Here is a 26,434-nt window from a genome sequence, read left to right on the forward strand (position 1 = left end):
CGAAAGCGTTGAATAAAAGCATCATTACGAACCTAGTTTAGTTTTCTTTCTATTTTTTTCATAACCTATCGGTAATCGTGCAGTTTTGTGGGAAGAATTTCCTTGTAACAATTATGGGGGATGATGAAGAGCTCTTCAAAGTAGATGGATCTGCCTCAAAATTCATGAAAATGTTGATCAGTTTCGACCTACTGATCAACCCCTTCGATTTGACGAAAATATTAATCATCCTATAGCTGGAATTAGTTCTCCTGATAGCTTATTTTGTATCGATTTCTTTATGAAAACTCAATTATTAGGTTGTCGTTCGTAGTAAATCTATTAATGCCCATAATTCATTTTCAGGACCCGTTCTAAAAGTGAAGTGCAAGCTCACACGAGCACTTTTTTCGACATGAAATTACTTTTAATATTTCTTTAAATTTTATTAATGACAGAACATATCTTATATATATATATATATATATATATATATATATATATATATATATATATATATATATATATATATATTATAAAAGTTCAAAATGAAGATAAAACAAAGAAAAATTATAGACATATGAAGAAAAATAAAAAAAGAATGAAATTTTATTTAAAAAAACTGGAAAATAAAAACTTATTGTTCTTCTTAACTTTCTTCGTGTTTTCTTGTATTTATTTATTATATACATATATATATATATATATATATATATATATATATATATATATATATATATATATATATATATATATATATATATATATATATATATATATATATATATATATATATATACATACAGATCGTCTATTTTATTTTTTTTAACGACGAAACACGGACTACAAATAAAAAATCCAGTTACAGAAAAAAAAGTAAAAAGCTCATGAAATACATTTAATTCTGAAGAAAGTTTGTTAAGAATGTTGTGAAATCTGTATGACGAAAATTTTTTAATAATATTATATTATTACAAAACGAGGTTTTTTGTTTCTTATTGACTTTATTCATGATCGTTTTTCATGTTCTCAACGGTAGGGGGCAGTATATGCAGAGGCTGTTTCAACTTCCGGTTGAAGATTCGTTTGTTCTGATTTCTATTTTTAAATTATTTTTTAACTAATTTTTTTATATGATTATATGTTTGCGGTGACGAAAAATTATTTTGCAAGTGGCAGCAGTTGATTTGACTTTGTTATCTGAAAATTAAATATTTAAATTCATTAAAGATCCATCACGCCAAATTCAATGAAGTAATGCATTTAACAGGTAAGACTGGAAAAAATGAAATAGTCACTTTAATAGCAGTTTAGTCCGTATTGCTATTAGTGGATGTAGTTTCTTTGTAGAATTTAAGTATTATTTTGGGTTGTGTGAGATATATCTGAATTTTGTTATAAAGGAGGGACATTTATCCCATGAAAATAAATAAAAATCGTTTAACAAAAACTGATTTATTTTGTAAATCTTATAAAGAACATGGTCACATTCCAAAATTATTAAATAAATAAAGAAAAGTCTCTTAAATGGATCAAGAGAATCATTCTTGTTCTCTCTTCTAGAATTTCTGTAAAGATATAAATTCAACAGTTGCGAATGAGAGGTTGAAGCACCCCAATCCGTTAGCCAAGAATTTGAAGTTAAAAGTAAAGTGAACTGTTCCCAACGGACAGTTAGGAGCATGGAACAAGATCCATGGCTGGCGATTTATCGAAAGTTAACAAAGCCAAAACCCCCATAACCAGTATTAAATTTGAAAAATAATTTGGCGAAAGCTAATCGCCAAAAATACGGTAAGAATTAGTATGACCATGTAACTGAAACATTTTTGTGGTAAGAAATAAAGAATGAAGAAGTATAAATAGATTTTGTTTTTGATATAGACGCGACAGTGAATTAATGAGTTTTACATTAGTATTGAAATAAAAAGTTAACCGTTATATTGATTGATAAGAAAAGAATAAAATATTTGAATTAGCGTTTTATAAAATGCAATAAATATTAAATAATTTAATTAAAATTCGATTAAGAATGATTTAAAAATAAATTTAAGAAATTAAAGAAATTTTAAAATCTAGGAAATATATGTCCTGCCTATTATGGCATTACAGTCACGCTCCGCTATGACGTCAGAGGAGACAACAAGGCTTCCGTTAGGGTTAGAGCCCCTGAATTAGACATAGTATAGGAGCCTTAGTTAGGGTATATGTGAATATTGTGACTTTTCACTGAAAACTGAGTAGTTGAGGACTAAGAATTGTAGGATCGCATAAGCACTCACTGATTAACATCTACGACGTCATGTATTTTTGGAACATGAGACTGTTCTTTACTTCTATAAACTGAGAAATACATTTTGATTTTATATACAACTTTACGCACTTCGTAATACGTTTTTCATTGTACCACTTGTCGAGACATACTTATAATATCAGAGAAGTCAATCATATTATTTAGAATTTTATACAAAATTAATAAACAAGGCATTTCGCTACGACATTCCAATGATGGAACATCGAAAATGATTTGAAATGTAGGAATAAAAACAGCATGATGTTATTGCTTAGTTGAGCTATAGTAGCGGAAACAGCGAAAATTATCTTGAACTCTTTCAATACAATGATATATGTACATTATAGTACATGAGATTTATGTACATTATAGTACATGAAAGTAATTAAAAGTATAGTAAAAAAAAGTATACTAACGAAAGTATAGTAAATGAAAATAATTTCAAATGTACTTTTTTTTTTTAATCTTATACTACAGTACCCGGTACAGTAAATAAATCCGACTGTTTTTTCATAATTAAAAATAACGAAATGTATACATATTTTACCTGTAATTAAAACATCAGAAAAACAATACAAAAGAAACACTGGTGCTTCATATGCATTAAATGGTTAACAAAATATTCTTACATAAACATATAATAATTGTAAATTGTATAAACAAAACGATCATTGTGTTTGTTTTATTAAATCAACTTTTAATGGAAAAAAACGACCATTGCGAATCAAACACGGAGGGGGTACTAAGCAAGCAAGCAATAAAACCTTCTATTTGATAGAAAAATTTGTAAAATACGCTCAAAACATAAATAAATTAGTGAAACGCAAAAAGTCTTAGCAGTAAGCCTTTTTATCTAAAAAATAAAATATTCCTATATTATGCCTTTTTTGCGATTTAATTAGCGACGCTTGTTAATGAAGTATGAATGATTATCACAGGACAAGTTTTTCCTGTTTTAAAGTAGTTTAACTTTGCCAACATACCGTTATAAAAAGAAAAATCTGGCCACTTTTTTTTCTACTCCTTAACAAGATAAAAAACACCTCTCACAAATTGAGTCTCTTAAAATCTCGTACTCAGACGATAAGCAGCATAAATATTTGAAAACGATTTTTTATTTTTATTTTTAGTTCGACTGAGAGAAAGATATACGAACTTAAATTTATGATTACCACGTGACGTTTTAGGACAGAAGCGATAAAAATTAAAATAAAATAAAAAATTCACTAGAAGCATGCTGTGATTTATTTTGTAGGTAGAACGTAAAAGTTGGTGTTTTTTTTCTTCTTTTATTTATTTATTTATTATTTTCTTAGCTGGCATCCTAATTTCTTGCTAAAACCTTCAGGTATTCTCTTGAAACTATTTTTTTTTCTCCTCTAAATTAGCACATTTGATGTTTATACTTATCCCTTTGACGTAGAATTTTATTGAACATATTTTAATATTTTCGTATATTAATTAATATAATATTTTTAACTTATTTGAGCGTTGCCTTCGAATGAGGTGAACTGGGTTCGAATCACAGTCATAGCTGATCGATATAAATTCCGCACTGACCGCAGTGCTGATTTAAAATATCCTCAGTAGTAGACAGATCATGGGTTAGAGTCCCCTTGCCGTCGGGCTAACCGTGGTAGGTTTTCGTGGTTTTCCTCTCCATGTAACGCGAATGCGGGTTAGTTTGATCAGAAGGTCCTCCACGAAGGCAAATTTCTCCCAATGCTTGATCCAGAAGTTCCCTAGTCTTCTGGATTGGGTTCAAAATGACAAGGCTACGGAGTTGAACATTAGTAGTCGCAAACCCAAAATTGGGACAGTTGCTCAACGACGGTTATGAAATAGAATAAAATCGACACATCAATTAAATCACATTTATCTTAATCGTTAGATCGAAAACAAAATAAGCTCATTAAAGAAAAACAGACCTTAGTACGGCTTTTTAATCACCCTATTTGACAATAGGAGGATTGGTTATGTAGCTATTTGTTTCTACAAAACGATAGATAAAAATAAATTAAAAAAAAGAAAGCAACTTTTTCATTGTAAGGTCGCCAAATTCTGCCAAGCGTATAGTGTCAATTGTAAACGTACAAAATACTTCTATAGATCCCATTAAGCAGCTACGCTATGAATGAAAGTTGCGCAACCTGTTGGAAATAAAAGAAGGAATAAAATGAAAAATAGAGTGGACACAATGGCTCGCATTTTTTTATGGCCAAGGTTAAGGATGAAGATTAGAAATAATAACGGTAGGTGGGGGTGTTGTAGAAGAGTTGTAATATTCTATGAGAATAACTAGTTTTATATCACAATGGAAAGTGATCTTTATGAAGAAGAAAGCGATATAGGAGGGAACAGAACTAACAATGCTGACCTTTCTTTTGGCTTCAAGTTGGCTGATTTCTTTAAATAACAAGCCATCAAACTGTAATTTTATGTCTGTTTTCACGACACTGTATTATTACGGACTGGTTGCGTAATCTTAACGATATAATTGAGATGTTTAGACGGTGTATATTGATTTTAATTTTCTTTAAGGCATCCGACTAGTTTTGAGAGTTTTTTTTTAAATATTATTATAAAATTTTATAACACTAGTTTATTTGTTTTATGATGTGTAAAAACTTATAAAACTATCAAAAAAATTATCATTATTATTATTTTCTTTTTAACGGGTCACTTTTAGGTAAAAATAAAGCTTTTTTTTTTGCAAATACACTAAACACTGGAAAAAAAAGGCTATCAACTTTGTTTTGAACTGTTATTTTAAAATCAAGTGCTTATACTACTGAGCTAGGGATCAATGTAGTTTAAAAAAGCAAATTTTTAAAAATTGTGAACAAAGTACCAAATTTTGAGATAAACGCTTTCAAAGACTTAAAACCAATAGTCTGTCCTGTTATCACCTTGCACAAAAACTGCTATAACTTTGTAAATCATTAGAGAACAAACAAAAGTAAAATATTTTCAGAAAGCTAAAACGGCTGGAATTCTAAATTTATGATAAACTCAACTTTAAAAAGTTTGCCCCAAATCATGTTTTAGCACTAGTTTAGTAAATACCTTAAAGAGTTTTTTAGTGAAATAAGTAAGACGATGTTAAGCCTTTTTCATGTTTACACTTATTAAAATGTAACAAAACATATTATTTTTAACAATTATTCATTCGCCAAAACTGTAATAGTTTAACTTAATTCAATTAATAAAGCACGTGATTCGTTTTCTGTACTATCTGTTCTTACAGTGGGAGCAGCATTAGCCCACCTAATATGGTGCCTCTGAAAGAGCAGCCGACAAATCTGAATTGACGAAATGTTAACACAGGTGGGCATTGGAAATAAAATAAAAATTTCGGATCTGAACACGTTCTGGGGTGAAAGAGAGACGGAAAAGCTGGTAGTAAAAACAATTTCAGTTATAGATAATTTTCGGGAGGTGAAAACTTATTCTATTTTTTTTAAACTATTCAACAATATCTATTTTATCTTGGAAAAGAAGCAGTTTTATATATATATATGCTAAAATTACGAAATAAATCTTGATAGTTACAGATATTTTATTTTACTCGAAAAAAAGGCTTTCAGCCATGAACACGTTTAAAGATTGTATTTTGAGCATCTTGTTTAATAATAATAATAATAATGCCACTAAATCAATACTATAAAATGATTAGCAGATTTTTTTTCTCCAATGCCCACCTCGATACTGCCATTCATCCTTTGGGTATAACAAGAGCAGAGATTCGTTAACCCCACTTTCAGAGGCATCATATTAGCGGGGCCAACGTCGCTCCCATAATCAGAAAGATAGTACTCAGAAGAAAAGGAGAAAACGTCCATGTCTTGTCCGGGATTCGACCTAGGACCTTTCTGACATGATGTCAGTTCTCCGACCACCTTACACCCAGTCGGCAAGAAAAGCAGATGTTCTTCAATTTAAAAAGAGGCAATTTATAGCAATGTGGATAGCAGTAATTGGTATTGAACAAGATATATAGTCTTTAGAACATATTGCGAAATGTTAACACTTGATTAATCTTACAGAATATGGAGAAAAGTTTCAATTTATCAATCTATGAATCGGCTAAAAAGATATTCCCAAAATATAAAAGATACTATTTTTTTTCTTTCTTTAACATTACGCAGGCAAATTTCATTGAATAAGAAATAATAAGGATATCATATGTTCCCTAGATGCGTAAAGACACCATTTCATCAAACTAAAGGAGGACAAATTTGTAACGAAAAAGAAACCTGTGCCAAGAAATACCAGCAAAATGTATACAAAAACGCCATTTGTCAAATTCAAAAGGATCAATTTTTAAACAATGAGGAAAATATGAAAATGTATATATTTATTTATAAAATATAACAGATGCTATCAAAATGTGCAGATACACCACTTTCTTTCGAATAGACAAAATTACTTGACTACAATAGATGTTCTGAAAACAGAGGCTGCCTTTTTACATTGTATGAAAATATATTTTTGGAATATAAAATATGCATCCGCTAAAATATATTATCTAAAAAGATGTTTCGAAGACAAGAGACCGTCTTCTAACTTTGAATGAAAATGTTTTTTTTTTTAACTAATAAGAAACATGTATCTGATATCACATGTTTCAATGGTATTTCCTAATGATAGTTGGCCGGTTTCTTATTTTGATTAAAAATATTTCTTTAACATTCAACAAATATGAGTCGACTTTAACATACATTTGAATGATAGTTTTTGAAGATAGAGGCCGTTTTCTTATTTTGAATAAAAATATTTTTTTAACGAATAAGAAATATATATATCTGCTATAACAGATGCTCCAAAGAGATTTCCTGAACACAGAGGCCGTCTTCTAACTTTGAATGAAAACGGTCTTTTTTTTAACTAATAAGAAACATGTATCTGATATAACATGTTTCAATGGTATTTCTTAAAGATAGATAGTTCAAAAATATTTTTTATTAACAAATAAGAAACACATATCTCCGATAACAGATGTTTCTAAGAGGAGTCTTTTTGTTGTTTCAGAGATAATTTGTTCTAAAATATTGTTACCAGATGTTTCTAAGAGGAGATTGTCTTCTTATTTTAAATTAAAAAAAAGTTTTCAATGAATAAGAAATATGTATCTGCTATAACAGATGTTTCAAAGAGATTCCTGAAAGTAAAAGCCGTTTTCTTACTTTCTTACTTGTTTTCTTCTTGAAGACAGAGGCCGTCTTCTAACTTCAAATAAAAATATTTTTTGCCCTAATAAGAAACATATATCTACTAAAACAACTATTTAAACAATATTTCTTGAAAATAAAGGCCATTTTCTTATTGAATAAAATATATTTTTTAAGAAATAAGAAATATATATATCTGTTACAACAGATGTTTCAAAGAGGAGTGTTTTTGAATTGTATAGAAATGTTTGTTAAGGTATAAGATTATATTTATCTGCTGTAAAAACTTTCTCAAGATACATTAAGACTGCATCGTCACAAACTGAAGGAAGACATTTTTCTAATGAATGAATATATATCTGACACAGCAGTTTTTTTCCCAAGAGTACTAAGACGCCAACTTCTCAAATTAAAAGTAGACATTTTCTTATGAATAAGAAATATATTTCCGTTTTAGCAGATGTTACCAAGATGCATAAAAAGCCATATTTTTTGAATTGAATGAAAAAGTTTTTTTTTTTTAATGAATGAGAAATATGAATGAAGGGTGGAAGAAAATAAAAGGTTGACGGCGACGCTCGGAGCTTTTAACGACGAAGATGAATACATATTCGGCATAGAAGTATGCCTGACCTTGACATACCTTCGTTTACCTGTTTGGTTAAAGAGAGAAAATTTCTTACGAAACAAATATTCCAACGCACTTAGAAACGCTTGTGCGCATTCCTTCTAATTTAGAACTCTTTAATTTCTTCTAGAGGAATTTCGTTTTTTTAAAAAAAGAAAGATTCCTATTTATTTTTAAAAAGAATGCCCTGTACTAATATTAAATAATATAAAAATTCTAATTTCAAGAACAAGTGGTGGGAATTATGAAATATAAATACCGATATTCTTTTTTAACTTCAATAAAACATTAATAATAATAATTCTTATGTCACCTATTTTTGCGCATGTAAAATCCTAATATCGGTCAAATTTGCTGCATCTTTATACATAACTTGTTACTTATAGGGTGCAACTTTACCATATTATAGTACTTCTTAAACTTGATTATACGATACTATGTTCGAATCTAGCATTATTCTAAGGTTGAGCATATTTCTTGGATCAGCATAGCATAATCCAAAAGTGAGTATAACATAATTAAAAAATTGAATCTAGCATATTCTAAGGTTGAATCTAGTTTTATCTAAGAATGAGAATAGCTTAATCTAAGATTGAGTATAGCATAGTCTAAGGTTGAGTATAGCAAAATTTAAGCATGAATCTAGCATAATCTAAGCCTAATCAGCGTATCATAATTTTGCTATACTCAACCTTAGACTATGCTATACTCAATCAGATTATAGCAAAATCTAAGAATGAATCTATCATAATCTAAGAATAATCTAAGGTTGAGCATAGCTATTCTTAGGCTGGATACAGCATAATTTAAGTTGGAATATAGCATAATCTAATTTTCAATCTAGCATAATCTAAGGTTGAATCTAAGACAATCAAAGGTTGAATCTAGCGTAATCTAAAGGATGAATCTAACTTAATAAAAATTGAATCTAGCATAATCTACAGTTGAATCTAGCAGAATCATAGGTTGAATCTAAGGCAGTCTAAGGTTAAATATAGCATAAACTAAGGTTGAATCTAGCATAATCTAAGGTGGGAATTTAGCATAATCTATGGTTGAATTTCGCATAATCTAAGGATGAATCTAAAAAGTAATGATAGTTCAACGTTGAAATGATTTTTCTGGGAATTTCCCATGTAACACAAATAATTACTTATGAATTAGGTATTTTCTCATAATCTTTTTTATAAAATTAACAAATAAATAATTATTAATAAAAAAATTAGATTTCTATGAACAAAGTCGTAATTTTAATCATTTAAAAGTCTTCATAAACGTGGTATTTAATTTGAACTAATTCTTAGTGACGTCACGAAATCGGGCAGAAATCCTTATTTCACAACTAGTTTACGATGGATTCAGATTCTTAAACCTTAAAATATTGGTTAACTGCAATATAGAAAGTAAGACCTTAAATAGTTTTAGTCAAAATAATGATCGATTGATTGGATAGCTTAATATGTTATTCCTACATTTAGAATTTTTCGTCATACAACCTATTGTGCGAATCGAAAACTTATTTGACCAAATATACAAGTAATAATTTTTACCAATTATTTATTACTTAACATTGGAAACATTTTTATGAGGAACAATACACAAAATAAAAAACGAACTGCTCAGAATAACTTTCGATCAAATGATCGGATCTTCACATTCTAGGACTTAATCTTAATGGTTCGTAAGGGTGACTTCAAATATGCTAGTGAATTTGAGAGAGGGCCGGGATAGCCTGCTTGGTAGGGCAATGGGCTCATGTCCAATAGGTCGTGGGCTCGATCCCCTCCGGCCGATGACTCCCAGTGTTGTAAATCGTGACTGGTGCTCGTTAATTTTGTCGAGTCATAGAGTCCTCCTCGTTTCCAAAACAAATCATAACTCTGGGGGTACTGATCCAGGAATTTTCTTGTCTTCTGGATTGGTTCAAAATTACAAGCCTACCGAATCGAACATTAGTAGTCGTAAACTTAAAATTGGGTCGGCTGTTCAACGACGGATTGAAAATAAAATAAAATTTAATTAGTGTAGGCGATAATTCAAGTTGCAAAATCAGACACAAAAACGTACTTTTTATGAATAAACATACTTTTTTTAACGACGGATTTGGATTTCTGACCCTCAAAATATAGGGGGTTGCAGCAATTTGGGATATTTGGTCCCTATAGTTTGCTCAGGAGAACTGTTCAAATTTGAACCCCTTAATGTTAATTTCACTTTTTGTTTATTTCACGATATCTCGGGAATCTTTTAAGCGATTTAAAAACAAATTGCTTACAACTATAAAACTTGATAATCTAAATATAATTTCAGGTAAAATATTACTTTTAGTGAATATCTATTATTTTATTTAATAATAGTCGGGAAAAAAAATTCAACTGTAAGGTATACAATACTTTTATACTTTTATAATTTTTTAAATATTGCCACTTTAAATGGTAAAATACAAAATTTGAGCGAAATCGGTTTAATAGTTCTTTAGAAATCGAATTTTGAAAAAGTCATATTTTTAAAATTCGATTTCTCAAGAACTATGAGATCGATTTCGCTCAAATTTTTTATTTTGCCTTTTAAAATGATGTTAAAAATTGTTTACCTTACAATTAAAAATTATTTCGACTGTTATTAAATAAAATAATGAAAAAATAGTAAATATTTACTAAAAAAATACATTATGCATGGGATAAACGAGTTTTATAATTGAGTGCAAAGATTTTTCAATTCGCTTTAAAAGTTCTTGAGATATGATGAAATAGGCAAAAAGTAAAATTAACGTTAAGTGTCCAAACTTAGGACAGCTCTCCTGACCAAGTTATTAGGACCATAGTTTTCAGATTACGACTAACCCATGTATTTTGGGGCTCAAAACTTGGAATCCATAGAATATAGGCATGTAAAAATAGGTATGCTTTTTCAGAGAAAGTACGTTTTTGTGTCTGATTTCCCCTCTCGAATCACTAAGATTGAGTCCTAGAATGTGAAGATCCGATCATTAGATAAAAACTTATCTAGGGTGGTCCATTTTTATTTTGCGCACTGTACATTGTTTGAAATTTCGAAAATAGAACAGAGCTTTTTTTAAAACTACATTGGAATAAATTGGCAGTCCTAATAATCTCAAATTATAAAGTAATTTTTATAAAATTTTATGAAGACCTCGTTTAATCATTCAATAATGATAATTAAAAAAAGCATTTTGTAAAAAAAATGGAGCTCACCTTTTTCTGCGGCATCTGGTGTTTTGTGGTCTGATTCATCATCTTTGAAGTACGGATTGTCAAAAGCATAATCATTGTTTTCTTTTGCAAGCATTTGTTTATCTGACATTGGAGGGCACAGGATCGGTTTTTCTTGTTCTTTCGCTTCTTCAAATGTACCTGCAAAATAAAAATTATTAATCTTTAATTATTTTTAATTAAGAAAAATGCATGTCTACTATTGCTTACGAGAAACTCTAAGCAAATTTTTCTTTACTACAAAAACTGAATTATACTCTTTTTAAATAAAATCACAAGGTTGCACGATTTCCTCATTCTCCATATTTCCCCCCTCTCCGTTGCCATGTTCTTAGCAAATCTTGCTCTTACCCCATGGCAGTACGTCTCAGTAAGTGGTTGGAATAAAATGGCTTGATTAAATAACATATAAAGTACCGAAACTATGGTAAGAGTGAGTGGTACAGTGGTCTTACTTACCAAAATGCTTCCAATAATACGTGGTATAGAATGCTATTTTTATTCACAATTCATTATCATTAAAATTTACTCCACGAAATTTTTCTATAGCATATCATTATTTTTTTATAACGGGTAAGCCTTTGTATTGTTTGTGGGAAAATTGCATCAAATAATCTGCGGTTTAATTAGAAATTTCAACAAATATGTTGTTTGTGGTAAATTTCACCAAAAAAAGCAACTGTTTATATGAATTTTAGCAAATTATTTACTGTTTGTCAGAAATTTTATCAATTAATCTGCTGCTTATGGGAAATTTAACTAAATTACTCTCGCTTGTAAGGTAAAGACAAGAGTTCGATGAAATTTTAATTTCCTTCATAGTCAAATTGGAGAATATTCTTTTTTTAGAAATAAGACTAAAATAAAATATAACGATGCACTGCTTCAAATGTAAATTGTATTTAAAATAACCTATTAGTCACAAATATATTGAAGTGTATATGTTTGTTCTATTTTTGCACTTTTTCAAATTTCGAAACGGCTACTTGTTTCTCTTCTGAGCGTCTGAAAATAGTTTTTTTAAAAACAGCCGCTTTATTTATGGTAGGAAGTTTAAAACAAGTAGTCTGATTCAATTTTTTTAAGTGACTTTAAAATGTAAAATAAAAAGTATTCAATTTAAACTGCCCATGAGTCACCAAAGTATATATTTTTCTTAAATATCTTCCCACTTTAGGAAACGCAGACGAAAACAGTTTTGAATATCCCACTCATTCCACTTTCCACGACTACGCATAGTTCCTTAAAATGTGGAACGAGTAGAGATGGAAGTTATGTCACGTGATGTTGCCTGACAGGTTTGCACCATCACCTATTCGAATATTTAAACATTATTTTTTAATTTTTTTATGTTTTGATGTCACGATCTATTTACATTCTTCATTTTGACTTTGTCAAACTTAAAGTATGATCAGATGTCAAACAAGATACTTGTTAAAAATTTAATATTCATTTATTCATTGTGCAATTGTGTTAAAACAGGAAAGTAAATTCTAAATTTTAATTTTTTTATGTTATCTAAAGCTCTTTCTGACTTTGAATTCTAAAAAGTATTTGGAGAGAGAGAGGCTTGCTTTTCCTAAGGCTGTAACAATTATAAAGCTGGTGATGTAGTAAGAATTCAAAATAAAAATAAATAGTCAAAATAAAATTCAAAATAAAAAATAATATTTTTAAAAACTACGTTTTTGTAGTGGAGAATAATAATTAAAAAAAATTTGAAAAACGAAAAACTCGGGGCACATCAAATACATAACAGTAATGTTATATTAGTGTGTGTATGTGTGCTCCTGAGAATATGTGTATGGTATATCTGTAGTTGTTGTTGTTGTTGTTGTTCATTTACGTCGCACTAGAGCTGCGCAATGGGCTATTGGCGACGGTCTGGGAAACATCCCTGAGGATGATCCGAAGACTGGTATATCTGTAATTGTAATTGTATCTGAATGTGGATGTGGAATATGTTTGTGTATATGCATATGTATGTGTATATATATACTGTTATGTATTTCATGCTCCCCACCTTTTTCATTTTTCAATTTTTTTTTTAATTATTATTCTCCACTACAAAAACGTGGTTTTTAAAAATATTATTTTTTATTTCGAATATTTTTATTTTAAATTATAATTTTTTTAATTTTTATTTTATATTTTTTAAAAGTTATTACTTTTTAATTATTATTCTTCACTACAAAAAACGTGGTTTTTAAAAATATATATTTTTATTTAGATTATTTTTCTTAGTCAAGAGTAGTCAAGACTACTACAAGACCACTACTAAAATAATAGAACTTTCATTTTAAATTAGGGATACAAAAATCTTTATGGAAAAATAATACCTTTACGACTTTCATTAGTTTTATGCTACTGACAACCAAAACAATCTGGAAATGAATGAGGAAAAATTGGATCCTACCACGTGATTTTTCAGCCAATAAAAATACTCCGACAGTAAAAATCTTTTCACCTGACATTTAATACTAATTTGAAATAATGGAATCGACAACAAAAGACAATCTCGAAAAAAATTTTTTTTTTTAATTTTAATTTTAGTTTACTTTATGTCTTTTTTCTCTTCATTTTCATGCATTGTCATCCAATTCTGAACTATGTGCAAGTAGTGTAAGTAGTTTGTAGCTAGTCGAGAAGTTAGTTTAAAATCGATTACAAAATTCCACACGGACAGACATACACGAAGGCAAGTTTATATAAACGCGGTAAAAAATGAAAAGAGATAAAGAAAACCATTTGAAAAAAATTTAAAATTTTTTTATTAGAAATCCGGAAAAAAAAAGATATAATATCTTCATCAGCTCACACAATTATAGCGGCAAAAAGGAGTGCTTTCTAATCAAACTCAACACCCATTTGTTAAAACATGCAAAAAATATCACTATATTCACGTTCTCTTTGTATTTTAAATTGTTGACACCAAATATTAAAGTATAGTAAAATTCTGAATTTAAATTATAACGTAATTGCGAGTAAATCTAAGCCGGTGGTTCCCAACAGTTTTTCCGTAGAACCCTAGAGCTCCGTGGAAGGAACTTGGTTCTGAGAGTTAAAATTTTTTGAACCAGGAAAAATCATATTTACAGCTGATCAATAATCCATAACTTATTTAATATTTCCGTTATTTGTGTGAAATTATTTAAGTAAAATGCCAATGAAAAGAAGCAAAAAATTTTAATTATAACTAGGAGGCTTCACCCCCTGCTCGCTGGCGCTCGCCAACCCCCGGAACTGATTTCGCAGTTCATTTCGGATTGCTTCGCATTCCGATGCTCGCTTTGCTCGCTCATTGGATACGTTCTTAACGTCTAGCTTTTGTATACTTTTTTGAATACTGAAGTTCCGAAAACTTTTCACTGTAGAAAATTCTAAACCTGTGCATTTCAATATGAATCACACTATTTTTCTTAATCACACTATTCTAAATTTCAGTTGTTAAGAAAAGTAACTGTTGTAAGTTTTGTTTTAAAGTCTTTCCCACCAGAGGGCTAAAACCATGTGTTGTAAAACAATATGAAATAGTACTGAACGCCGGATGTAAAGCATCGGCTTCGATGAAGATAATTTTGTGAGAATTTTTTTGATAATTCGGTGAGAATTCACCCGATTAGCCATATGATGCTCACTATGTGCTCTTGAGCGCCGAAGCCTATCAATTAAAACGTATTAGCGTTTTATATAATATAGATTAGCCATTTGATGCTCACTACGTGCTCTTGCGCGCCGAATCCTATCAATTAAAAATGAAAATTGTTGCCAACGCGAGAAAAGAAATATCATAGGTTTTATTGATACATACGTACGTATTAGCGTTTTATATAATATAGATATATTGAATAAATTTGGAAGAAGTTAAAATTTATAAAATTTAAAATAAATATTTATTATTAAAGTATTATGTTTATTACTAACTAAAATAACCGAATTCAAAAATAAAAAATTAAGCTTATCTGATAACTAGTCTCAACGTTCAACTTATTTTATTCAGTTTTCAGCATTATCCAAGAACAAATTCATAATTTAAAAAATTTCCTACGACTCATGAAACATTTTCAAAATCTTTTTTCTTCGTCAGTATGTTCACAGTATGTTTATATTGCCAAGATTCTTGAAAGAAACCGGATCATTTCGGATACCAAAACTTGGGAACCGCTAGTCAAGGCAATCGGAAATATCCATACGTTTCCTATTTTATTTAAAACTGTTGTCACTAGATAAATTACAGTGAAACGTTGCACTCACATTAAACTGTAATCGTGCGGTAATCTAGACATTTTAACCCTATACACTGTCAGAAATTTCTCGGAAAAAAATAGTTAAATAACAATTTATTTAATTGTTATTGTACACCATTCAAACTAGGCAATCAAATAACCATAAATGAGATGGTAATCAAACTGTGAGAAAAACTGTTTATTGAAGTTATACTTCTTATGCGACTTCCAACAAGGTTGCGTTAAACGTTTAACGCTACATTTTTTTGGCCGGGTATTCACGTGGTAGGATCCAGTTTTCCCTCATTCATTTCCATATTGTTTTGGTTCTCACTAGCATAAAAGTCATAAAAGTACTGTTTTTCTATAAATATGTTTTTAGTTTGTTTTGATTCACATATAATATAATAGGGTAGTATTTTTTATTTTCAAATTTAGTGGATAACAATTGTAAAAAATGAGTGAAAATAATCCCAGGACAATGTGACGGATTTAAGGTTATGTCAAGGTACATCTCTTGTGAATATCAATTGATTGTTAGGTTTTCTCTTCTGAAATTACATTATGACGCATTCACATACATTATTAATGCAAATACATTTTCCAGGGCGAGACGATGAGGCAACCACAAGCACCTCCACTGGTTCAAGAGGTCCACGAGGGAAAAATGCACAATATTACCGTGATTACAGAGCACGGAAGTGAGCGGAGCAGGAAAAAGAGTCGTTGAATAGAACTAGGGATCCTTCTACGACTGCTGATTCTTCTACAATTAACGTCGCAGGTTGCGAAGTTTAATTTCTTCCGCGCGGAGGGACTCCACGCACTATTTTTTTTAAACTACTTTCACTTAATAAACAACCAGAATTTTATCGCACCCACTATGCCCAGCTTATGAAGCCACTTTGCGACTACTCTGTCAGTCACATGACCGACAGAACTGGAGTTCGAGTCCCGATTGTGACATCACTATAATTCAGCTGTTCCTTTTAACTCATGAAGATTTTCCAGTTTCCCGCTCTCACCCAATGCCCATTACCTAACAAAAAGCCTAGCTCCTGCCTTTAGTTAAATTTCTTTTTTACGGTTTTGAAACCATGCTAATTGTAAATGGTTAAAAAAAAACGTAAAGATAAAAAATGTTTTTACCGTAAACTTTACTGTTAATCGGATGAACAGACTGCGGCCGGTTAATTTTACCATAAGTTTTAGAATGAAAATTTTAACAGTGTAGTGTTTATACGTTTTCCATTTTTTTAAAGCTGTTGACGTCGAATATTAAAAAATAGTAAAACTCTACATTATTTTTTCCAGCGTAGGCAATGTGCACTCGAGGTCATCATTTATTAACTAATTTTAACAAAACTGTTTGAAAATCTAGCTAAATATATTTCGGTTTCATATTAGAAAAACATCTGTAACATTATTTTTACAAGGAAAAATATTTATAAAAAAATAAAGTACTGTATTTTTATTCAAAACTAATTAAAGCGTATAAATCAAAATCAAATATATAATTTCTTAAACACATTTCAATCACATTAAGAATTAGAAACATCAACGTCTTAATGTTTCGATAGTTAATATTTTTAAAACTCTCAATCATCTTTTTCATTTGTTTCAGCCTTTTTAAAATTCAGATCTTCCATACGCAAAAAAAAAAAAAGAAAAAAACATTTTACTAGTTAAATTCCGATAGTAAAACTTTTAATTTAAATTTTCATAAAAGTAAAAGTTGATTTAATTTGTAATATTAATCAAAAGTTTAATATGATTAGATAAAGTCTGAATTTTGTCATAAATTGCCTTCCTTCTAAAAATGAAACTATTCGATCTCTTGAAATAAAGGAATTAAATAGAGAAATTTAATAACAGTAAAATTTTGATGTAACGAGCATGGAATGTTACGAACAGTTCGTTATGGTGGCAAATTTCCATCAAAATGCAAACATTAAATATATAAAATAAGAATGTTTATAACAAGTTATAAATTACTAGCCTCTATAACAACAAAAATTTTTTGAGGGAAACACATTTTTCTACTGATTAAGTGAGCATTATTTTACGAAAAAGGGCAAAATTGTAAACATTTTTATTGATTTCCGGTATCAGTAAAGTTGAAAAGAAACACACAATTTTACAATTCTAAACCCTTGTTTTTATGAAACAATGTGTGAGCAACCAACGGTTAACTTATCTTCTTTCGATCAAAAAAAGTTATTCCGGTATTTTTAGAAATCTTGAACAATTTTTAAAAGAATGCGTCTTTTGTTGAGCATATATCTATCATACCCCCTTGACAACTTACAATTTAAATCAACATTTTGGCATGGCCAGTAGCGCCACGGGCTAGTTAGCAAAGAAATTTGCAGACCGAAGGGTCCAGAGTTCGATCCCGATCAAGGGTTAATTTTTAGAGCCGCGATGGTTCGGGGGATAGAGCGTTCGTCTGCCATTGCGGTGAACCGACTTCGAATCCCAGCGATGACTAGTCGATACGAATTTCGCATCCAACTCACACCGACCACAATGCTGACGTGAAATATCCTCAGTGGTAGACAGATCATGGGTTAGACGCTCCCTGCCGTCAAGCTAACCGTAGGAGGTTATCGTGGTCTTCCTCTCCATGTAACGTAAATGCGGTTTTGTTCCATCAAAAAGTTCCACGAAGGCAAATTTCCCCCAATACTTGATACTTGATCCAGGAGTTCCCTTGTCTTCTAGATTGGGCTCAAAATTACAAAGCTCCGTAGTTAAAATTAGTATTCGTAAACCCAAAAATTGGATCGGCTGTTCAACGACGGTTATAAAAAAAATATAAAAAAAGGTACCTTTTGATAATTATTTCACTTCATTTAAATTTCATTTAAAAAAAATTATTACGATTTTGAAATTTGTTAGCCAATCAATCCTGTTATAGATATTAAATTCCGAGCTATATATTTTAGTCTACAGTCACTAGGCAAAAGCAGTCTACCCTAGATATGCATTTTAAATCAAAATAGTTGTTCAAAATTAAAAATATAGAAAAAAACAAAGCGAACGTGACTAGTTTTACTTTTTTTAAAAAATGACTAAGTCTATTTGCTTATGGAAACAAGCTCAATATAACCACAACTTTTATCTCTATTATGAATTGTCGTAATAACGGACAGCAATAAATCAGGTATTTAATACGTCGTTTAAAGTGACAGTAACCGCTTGTACCTAGAAAGTTACGATATGGTATCACGCACGTATACATTATCATGTTGAAAATAAAGGAATAGAAAATAAAAAATCATTTAGATTAAAGTTTTTGATCGTGTTATGAAGTATACAAACACTTCCACGTCGATGTTTGTTAATAATATTTTGATAACATGATGTTTATAACCAGCGAAAGGGGATAATAGTATATTAGTGATATTATCAGGGCCCGTGCTAAGCATTCGCCATCTCGCCAAATGCGATAAAATCGTAAATTTTGTAAATAAAATTGTGTTTTGGCAAAAATATTGACGAATGTTTTTTCCACTGGAAAGAAAAATATATATTTAACTCGATCTGTAAAATTACGTCAAAATGATTTTTTCTAAACATATCAGTATTTTTTATTTGGTTACAATAATTTTCGGTAGATTTAACCAAATAGAATTGGGTTCAAATAATATAAGCCTGAGAAAGTTAGTAAAATAGTTTATTATGGGGAAAATATTAATCATGAAAAATTGTTAAGATTTGCATTTGGCGAAGATTTTTGAAAATTGGCGAATATTTTTGATATTTGGCTAATTTATTGGCTAACAATTTGAACTTTTTAGAGCGGGCCCTGATTATGATGTGGGTGATACATGGGTATTTCTTGATAATTGCATATTATCATCTTGATATAGATCAATATTTTCGTTACTCATTTATAAACATTATAGATAATACATGAATCGATGATTATCGTCATCGATGCTATTCATGAAATCGTATTAAAAAATAATCCTTGTAGTTCAAACCTAATCATATCGTTTTCGATATTTATTGTTCTTAATAATGGCTGTGATCGAAATTATCGAATTCGATATTTATCGTTAACAATAATGATCGCGATATTATCGTTTTCAATAGTTATCACAAATTTGATATGCATTAAAAGACGTTGTATAAATATTGTATTAAATGTATTAACATTGTATTAATATTGTTGTTGTTCCTTATGCCACTTTTTATTTTATATTTTATAACCGTCTTTGAACAGCCGACCCAATTTTTGGGTTTACGACTACTAATGTTCAACTCCGTAGCCTTGTAATTTTAAACCCAATCCAGAAGACAAGGGAACTTCTGGATCAAGTATTGGGAGAAATTTGCCTTCGCGGAGGACTTTCTGATGGAACTAACCAGCATTTGCGTTACGTGGAGAGGAAGACCACGAGAACCTCACTCGGTTAGCCTGACGGCAAGGGGACTCTAACCCATGATCCGTCTACCACTGAAGATAATTCACGTTAGCACTGTGGTCGGTGCAAGCCGGATGCGGAATTCGTATCTACCAGCCATCGCCGGGATCATACCCCGGTTCACCTCATTGAAAGGCGAACGCTCGATCCCCTGAGCCATCATTGCGGCTCTACTTATGCCACTTGCCAATACCAGCAAGTCTGCTTCAAATAAAGCAAATTTTTATAGCAGAAGGTGCGTTTCTTGTTTTTTCAGTGGCGCCATCTACTGACAAGAATATGACTTCAGCCACACACACGTCACAAACCGTTTTACAGGGAGGACCCAATCATACTCCATTTATTCATTCGCAGATCGTAATTTTGACCAAGACCAGAGAACAATCAATCTCCCATTCAGTACCCCCAAAGGTAATAATTTGTTATGGGCACTTGAAGGACTTTATGACCCCGACAAATTTAAAGTGAGCCAGACACAATTTAATACACGGGGAATCTTCGGCCAGCGGGATTCGAACTCACGTTTTCATGCTCAACGTTCTACCAACCAGGCTCTCCCAGCTATGTATTAATATGGTATTAAAGTAATTGTATTAATATTTTTTTTAGATTTAATTACTCCTAAAATAACCGCGATGTCACAATCCTTAAAACAATGAGTTGTGACATTTTATTTTACAACTAACGCTAAACAGCCGAGCCATTTTCGAGTATACGCCTATAAAATTCCATAGCCTTGTAAGTTAGAACGCAACCCAGAAGACAAGGAAGTTCTCGGATTAAGCATTAGGAAAAATAGCCATTGTATATCATGTTTCGTTAGAATCAACTGGCATTTGTGTTAAATGGAGAGAAAAACCACAAAATACTTTCTATGGTTAGCACGATAGCAGGAGACTCTAACACATGATGCTTCTAACACTGAGGATATTTTACGGTGTGAGATGGGGGCAGAATTTGAATCGACCAGCCACCGCTGCAATTCGAACCCGGCACACTTCATGGGGAGGCGAACGCTCTATCCCCTGAACCACAACAACTCTGAGCTGTGTCATTTGTAAAGTCATTTTGAAGCCCACCTAACTTTCGTTCGATCGATACCAACTTTTCTGGAAAGTACAAATAGGCCAATACAGAATGCTGACAGCATTGATGAATAATGCTGACCACAATGCATAATATTGACCAGTATAAAATATAGCTATCATGATGCATAAAAATAACCATATTCCGCGATGCATCATTACAATATCGTCAGCTCTAGTCGTTATCATAAATCCATGTTACTCCTTTTTTGCCGGAAATAGACTATAAAGGAGACCAGGACATAGATATCTAATATATTTCAAGATCTTTTTTTTTTTTTATCATTTACAAACAATAGTACCTATATTTATCCTTCAAATAGTGAAATGATTATGCTCTTATCCCAGTTAAAGTGTGAGATAAGATTTAGTTAGGTTTTTTTCCACGTATTGAACTAAAAGTGATACTAAAACTTAAAATGTTTTGAATGCATAACTTTCAAATTGTATTGCAAAAAATATGTGAACTTTTATTGTGTTTCATTTATAAATATTTCATTCATTTATAAATAGTTTTCTTCATAAACTTCTGAATATGAAAAGGGTAAAGCATTTACGAATTTTTGAAGGCAACAAAAGCTGAAGAGTATATTTTTATGATAAGAAGTATTACACTTGTAAAAGTATTTGTTTATATGCTTAATATTTTTCATTCATACATAAATTATATCATTCATAAACTTTCGAATTTCGAAAAAGTAAAGCATATTAGAAATTTATACTCACACAAAAATTGAAGAATATATTTTAGTTATATATTATTTTTATTAATATAATATTAATTAAAAAATTATATAATATATTATTTATAATATTAAAAAATTAAGTAATGTTATCGTGAAATTGGAGTAGAAAATTCAGTAAACAGTCATATTTTAACGTCAAAAAGTTTTTTCAATTTTTTTTGTCTCTTCTGAAAATTAGTTTTGTTGAAAATAACCGGTTTTCGAACAAATCGATTTAATTGATTCTAATGCGTATGAAGACATGTATTGTCAGTGAAAAAGCATGAATAAATAAGTAAGTAAAACTATAATAGTGTAATTATATATTATTAGAAAAATCTCGGAAAAAATGGTTAAATAACAATTTATTTAATTGTTGTTTTACCATATTCAAAGAAAACCGCCAAATAATCATAAATAAAATGGTATTCAAGCTGTTAAATGTGGTAAAACAGTTTATTACCTGCTTTCACCTATTATGGTTAAACAGCTAGAACTTTATAACACCAAATAATCCCACCTAATGTAGCATTTTGGTTCCTTACAGCTGTGTAGATATTATAGCCAAGAAGGCTCATCTGTCAGTCTCACAACCGACAGAGCGGGGGTTCGATTCCAAGCGTTGACACCACAATATTTCCTTCAACTCATGAAGATTTTTTAGTGTTTGCACTCCCCAATTTGTGTCCTGCACTCTCCAATGTCCATTACCTAACGAAACGTCTACGTCCAGTTAAATTTCTTTTTTACCGTTTTGAAACAATAATAGTTAAAAAAACCGTATAGTTTTGTATTTATGGTTTTCTAACCTTATTAATTGTAAATCGTTTTAAAACCGTAAAGATAAAAAAATTTTCTTTTTCGTAAACTTTATGGTTACTTGGACGGACAGACTGCTGCAGTTTATTTTACCATACTTTTAGAATGAAAATTCTTACAGTGTTACAGTACATAGTAAATACAACAAATTATAACTTTTTATTCATGTATAATTGAAATAAAAAATAATTTTCGATGAAATTGAGGGGGAAAAAACACGAATAAACTTATAAGACATTACAAGTTGTGTCCACATCTCCTTTGATAAGTTTTAGTCGAACACAAACGCCAATTTTTATTCACTAAAATTGTCATAAGATTACAAATCTTATTCAAAATTCATAGTAAAAAGTTTTGGTGTATATTTGCCACCATTCTTTATGGTAAGGTAAACTAATTTTTTTCTTTCAGTACATAGCTACATTTTTTATTTTCTTTTTAACTGTTATAGTTTGATTTATTTATCATTTTTGTTTATTTATTTACTGAAAACACATATTTTCATGCTTATTAGAATCAATGTTGGCTTCATTGCAAAAATATATCGTTTGAGAAATAAGCACTTTTTTAGTAATGTATTCCTACTAATTCTTTCAAAAAATTGTTATTTTGTCAATTTTATATAATTTTTTTGTGCGATTACTACAGTTCTGTACTCAAAAATGTATTTAGTTTACGTCAACATCAAAAATGGTGGCAACCGTGCAACAAAATATTTTTACAGTGAACGATTTAAAGGGGATAATTCAAATCTAAACACTTAAAACAGAATAAGTTTACTCCAGCACTCGTACGCTTTCATACTAAACGAGAATCATTTTCTTTTCCAAAAACACCAATGTTGGCGCGCTTTGAATATCGTCATTAGTTTGTATGCAATCCAGAATGCGCTGACGAGAGTCTGTTGTCTTCTACGTTGATATTTAACTTCAGAAGCGAAAATTCAAACCAAAACTAAGAAACCAAAATATTTTACAGAGTACTTTATAAGAGTTGGCAGCAAAAATTTTAATTTCCAGAACAGTTTACCCGGACCTGTCAAAATTATTGAATTTTGCAGTCTAGCTCTTTCATGGCTTTTAGCTTAAAGAAAAATTTTAAGAAATGTATTCAATAAAAGGTTTAGAATATAATCATTTTAACATAAACTAGATAAAAACATTTAACACATTTTTAATTAAAATAAACATTGAAAAAACAAAATCTGATCATATTTTACAATGATATATCTTATTTATAAATTCGTTATTTACAACACAATGATTCAAAGTAACTTTAACAAAGTTCTTTTTTGTTTTCATAAGCATAAAACGTGATAAATTTCTTAATTCATTCTACAGTAATGAGTTGTTCGTGAAAAAAGGACAACGATGTTAAATGAAGCATATCTTCCATTGATGCCCCCTATCACACACCATTAAAGTTCCAATTAAAGAAGTGTTTTCTATTCGAAGCAAGATTATTCATCTCCATTGTTAAACCATATAAAGCAGTATGTCAACTACTGAGCATATACAAACCACGTATTAATGACTACGATTATTGCCTTTGTTGTTACAAAAGAAAAGAATTATATCCAGCAGATTCTTTATATATTATTTTAATTACAAATTAGAGTCAGTGGATGAAATGTTCGTCTCCGACTGACTTCTCCAGAAGCTCGAGTCTGAGCCAAAGTGGCTCAGGGTATACAGCAGGGATGGCGAACCAATGGCGCGCGTGCCATTTATGGCACGAGACACAATATTTTGGGCACGCCGCCGATCACAATTGTTATTACACAAATTTTATTACACTATGAAGCATATGTAACAGCTAAATTAAAATTAAAAAAAATAAACAAAATAATAAACAATTATTAATAAAACAATTAACTATTAATGCTAAATAAACAATTAATAACCATAAAAAACAAGCTAACAATAAATAACTAACAAAAAAAAATAACAGTCCTGCTTAAACTAACACCTTACAACCTAATATAAGTTATTTGTCATCTAATCTGCAACAACAGAAGTCACACTGATGTTACTTTATGTTGTTTTAAGACATGGCAAAATGCATTTCTTTTCAATGTAAATAAAGAGTTTTGAGTTGATAGTATTTAGTATTATTATTTTCCCAATAATCACGAAGTCAAAATTATTTGACGGCACGTCTATGACCTCATTAAACAATTTTTTAGAAGCATTGGCACGTTGGTGTATAAAGGTTCGCCACCCCTGGTATACAGCGTCCACCGGTGTTGGTTGATACGCATTCCGCACCCAGTTCGCATCGATCACAGGGCTGACGAAAAATATTGTTAGTGGTAGACGGATCATGGATTAAAGTGCCTTTACTGTCAAGCTAACAGTGGGAGGCTTTCCTCTCCATGTAATGAAAATGTGGGTTAGTTCCATTGAAAAATCCACCTCGAAAGCAAATTTCGCTCAATATTTGATCCAGGAGTTCAATTGTCTTCTGGATCGAGTTCAAAACTACAAGGCTACGGAGTTAAACATTAGTGGTCGTATACACAAAATTGGGATGGCTGTTCAATGACGGTTATAAATTAAAATAAAGAGTGATCGAATTCGGGCCGTGGTGGCTCAGAGGATGGAGTGTTCGCCTTCAATGATGTGACGCGGGTTCGAATCTCAGCGATGGATGGTTGATATAAATTACGCACTCAGCTCACACTGACCACAGTGCTGACTTTAAATACCCCCTATGGTAGATGGATCATTGATTTGAGTCCCCTTACCGGTAGGGTAACCACGGGAGGTTTTCGTGGTTTTCCACTGCCTGTAACGCAAGTGCCTGTTAGTCCCGTCAAAAAGTCCTCCACGTAGGAAAATTTCTCCCAATATCTTGATCCAGTCTCCTTATCTTCGGGAGTAGATTCAAAATTACAAGGCTACGGAGTTACATTAGTTGTAACGGAGATGCATTAGAAATCGTAAACTCAAAATTCGATCGGCTGTTCAACAACGATTAAGAGGGGGGGAAGCGATCGGTTTTGATTTAAACTCTACCTATTTAAACTTTAACCAAATTCTCGGAAAACATTAATGGTAAGTAATTATAAGTTTCAATTTATATATGCATGATTAGAGTTTAAAAGGTATTTTATTTAAAATGACACTTCATTTTAAATAATAATATGAATGAACACGTGATCATTTGATCATAAGTCATTCAGGGTGATTCGTTATTCTTTTTCCGCGCTCTGTAGACAAAGTTGCAACGGTAACCATTGAAAAGGAAAAAATTTTCTCTCATTTTTTAGGCTTCTTAATTATATAACATTTCATATTCTTTTACAACAAATTTGATTATTGTCTATAAATGAAAATGATAGCAAATGAATGATGGGGGTTGCACAGCGAAGCGAGCAGGGTGTGATCTAAACGTCTCCCAAATCCCTATTGAATACGTGTAAGCTGAGCATTTAAGGTTGAATGGCACAAATTTTTCTTTTACTTATGAATATTTTTCGAAGTTGGGAAGCAAAAAAAAAACGTTCACCTCTGAAAAATAATGATTCAAATAGCAAACATGTCGAAAATTCTGTTGAAATTGTGGATTGGCAAAGGATCTTTTATTTTTATTTGTGAGCAAGAGAGCGTGAAATTCTTTATGACAGACTATTCAAAAAGTTAAGAAAAAAAAAAGCTGTGCATGAGCACCCATGCTATATTTCGCCACATTTAGTGATTTACTGAATCTCATTTACCTAAACGCATACACCACGGAAAATGTTAAATAGATTGAACATTGAAACTATTATTACTCTACAATAGCAGACACTGTGACTACAGTCTAAATTGAAAGAATTATGGAAAAATAGAAGCTGTACT

At 30.7% G+C, this 26,434-nt stretch overlaps 1 protein-coding gene across 1 annotated transcript in view; it reads right to left on the bottom strand.

Annotated features, from left to right (window-relative positions):
* Positions 1-26,434, bottom strand: part of LOC107442137 (uncharacterized) — a 136,748-nt gene that overhangs the window by 50,716 nt on the left and 59,598 nt on the right. The window contains exon 2 of the mRNA XM_043047815.3: positions 11,287-11,445. Coding sequence (XP_042903749.2) covers positions 11,287-11,445 — 159 coding nt within the window. The remainder of the gene's footprint in view (positions 1-11,286; positions 11,446-26,434) is intronic.

Source organism: Parasteatoda tepidariorum, chromosome 9, assembly GCF_982258835.1.
Source record: "Parasteatoda tepidariorum strain Cologne lab strain chromosome 9, Ptep-v5.0, whole genome shotgun sequence".
Lineage (NCBI taxonomy): Eukaryota > Metazoa > Arthropoda > Arachnida > Araneae > Theridiidae > Parasteatoda > Parasteatoda tepidariorum.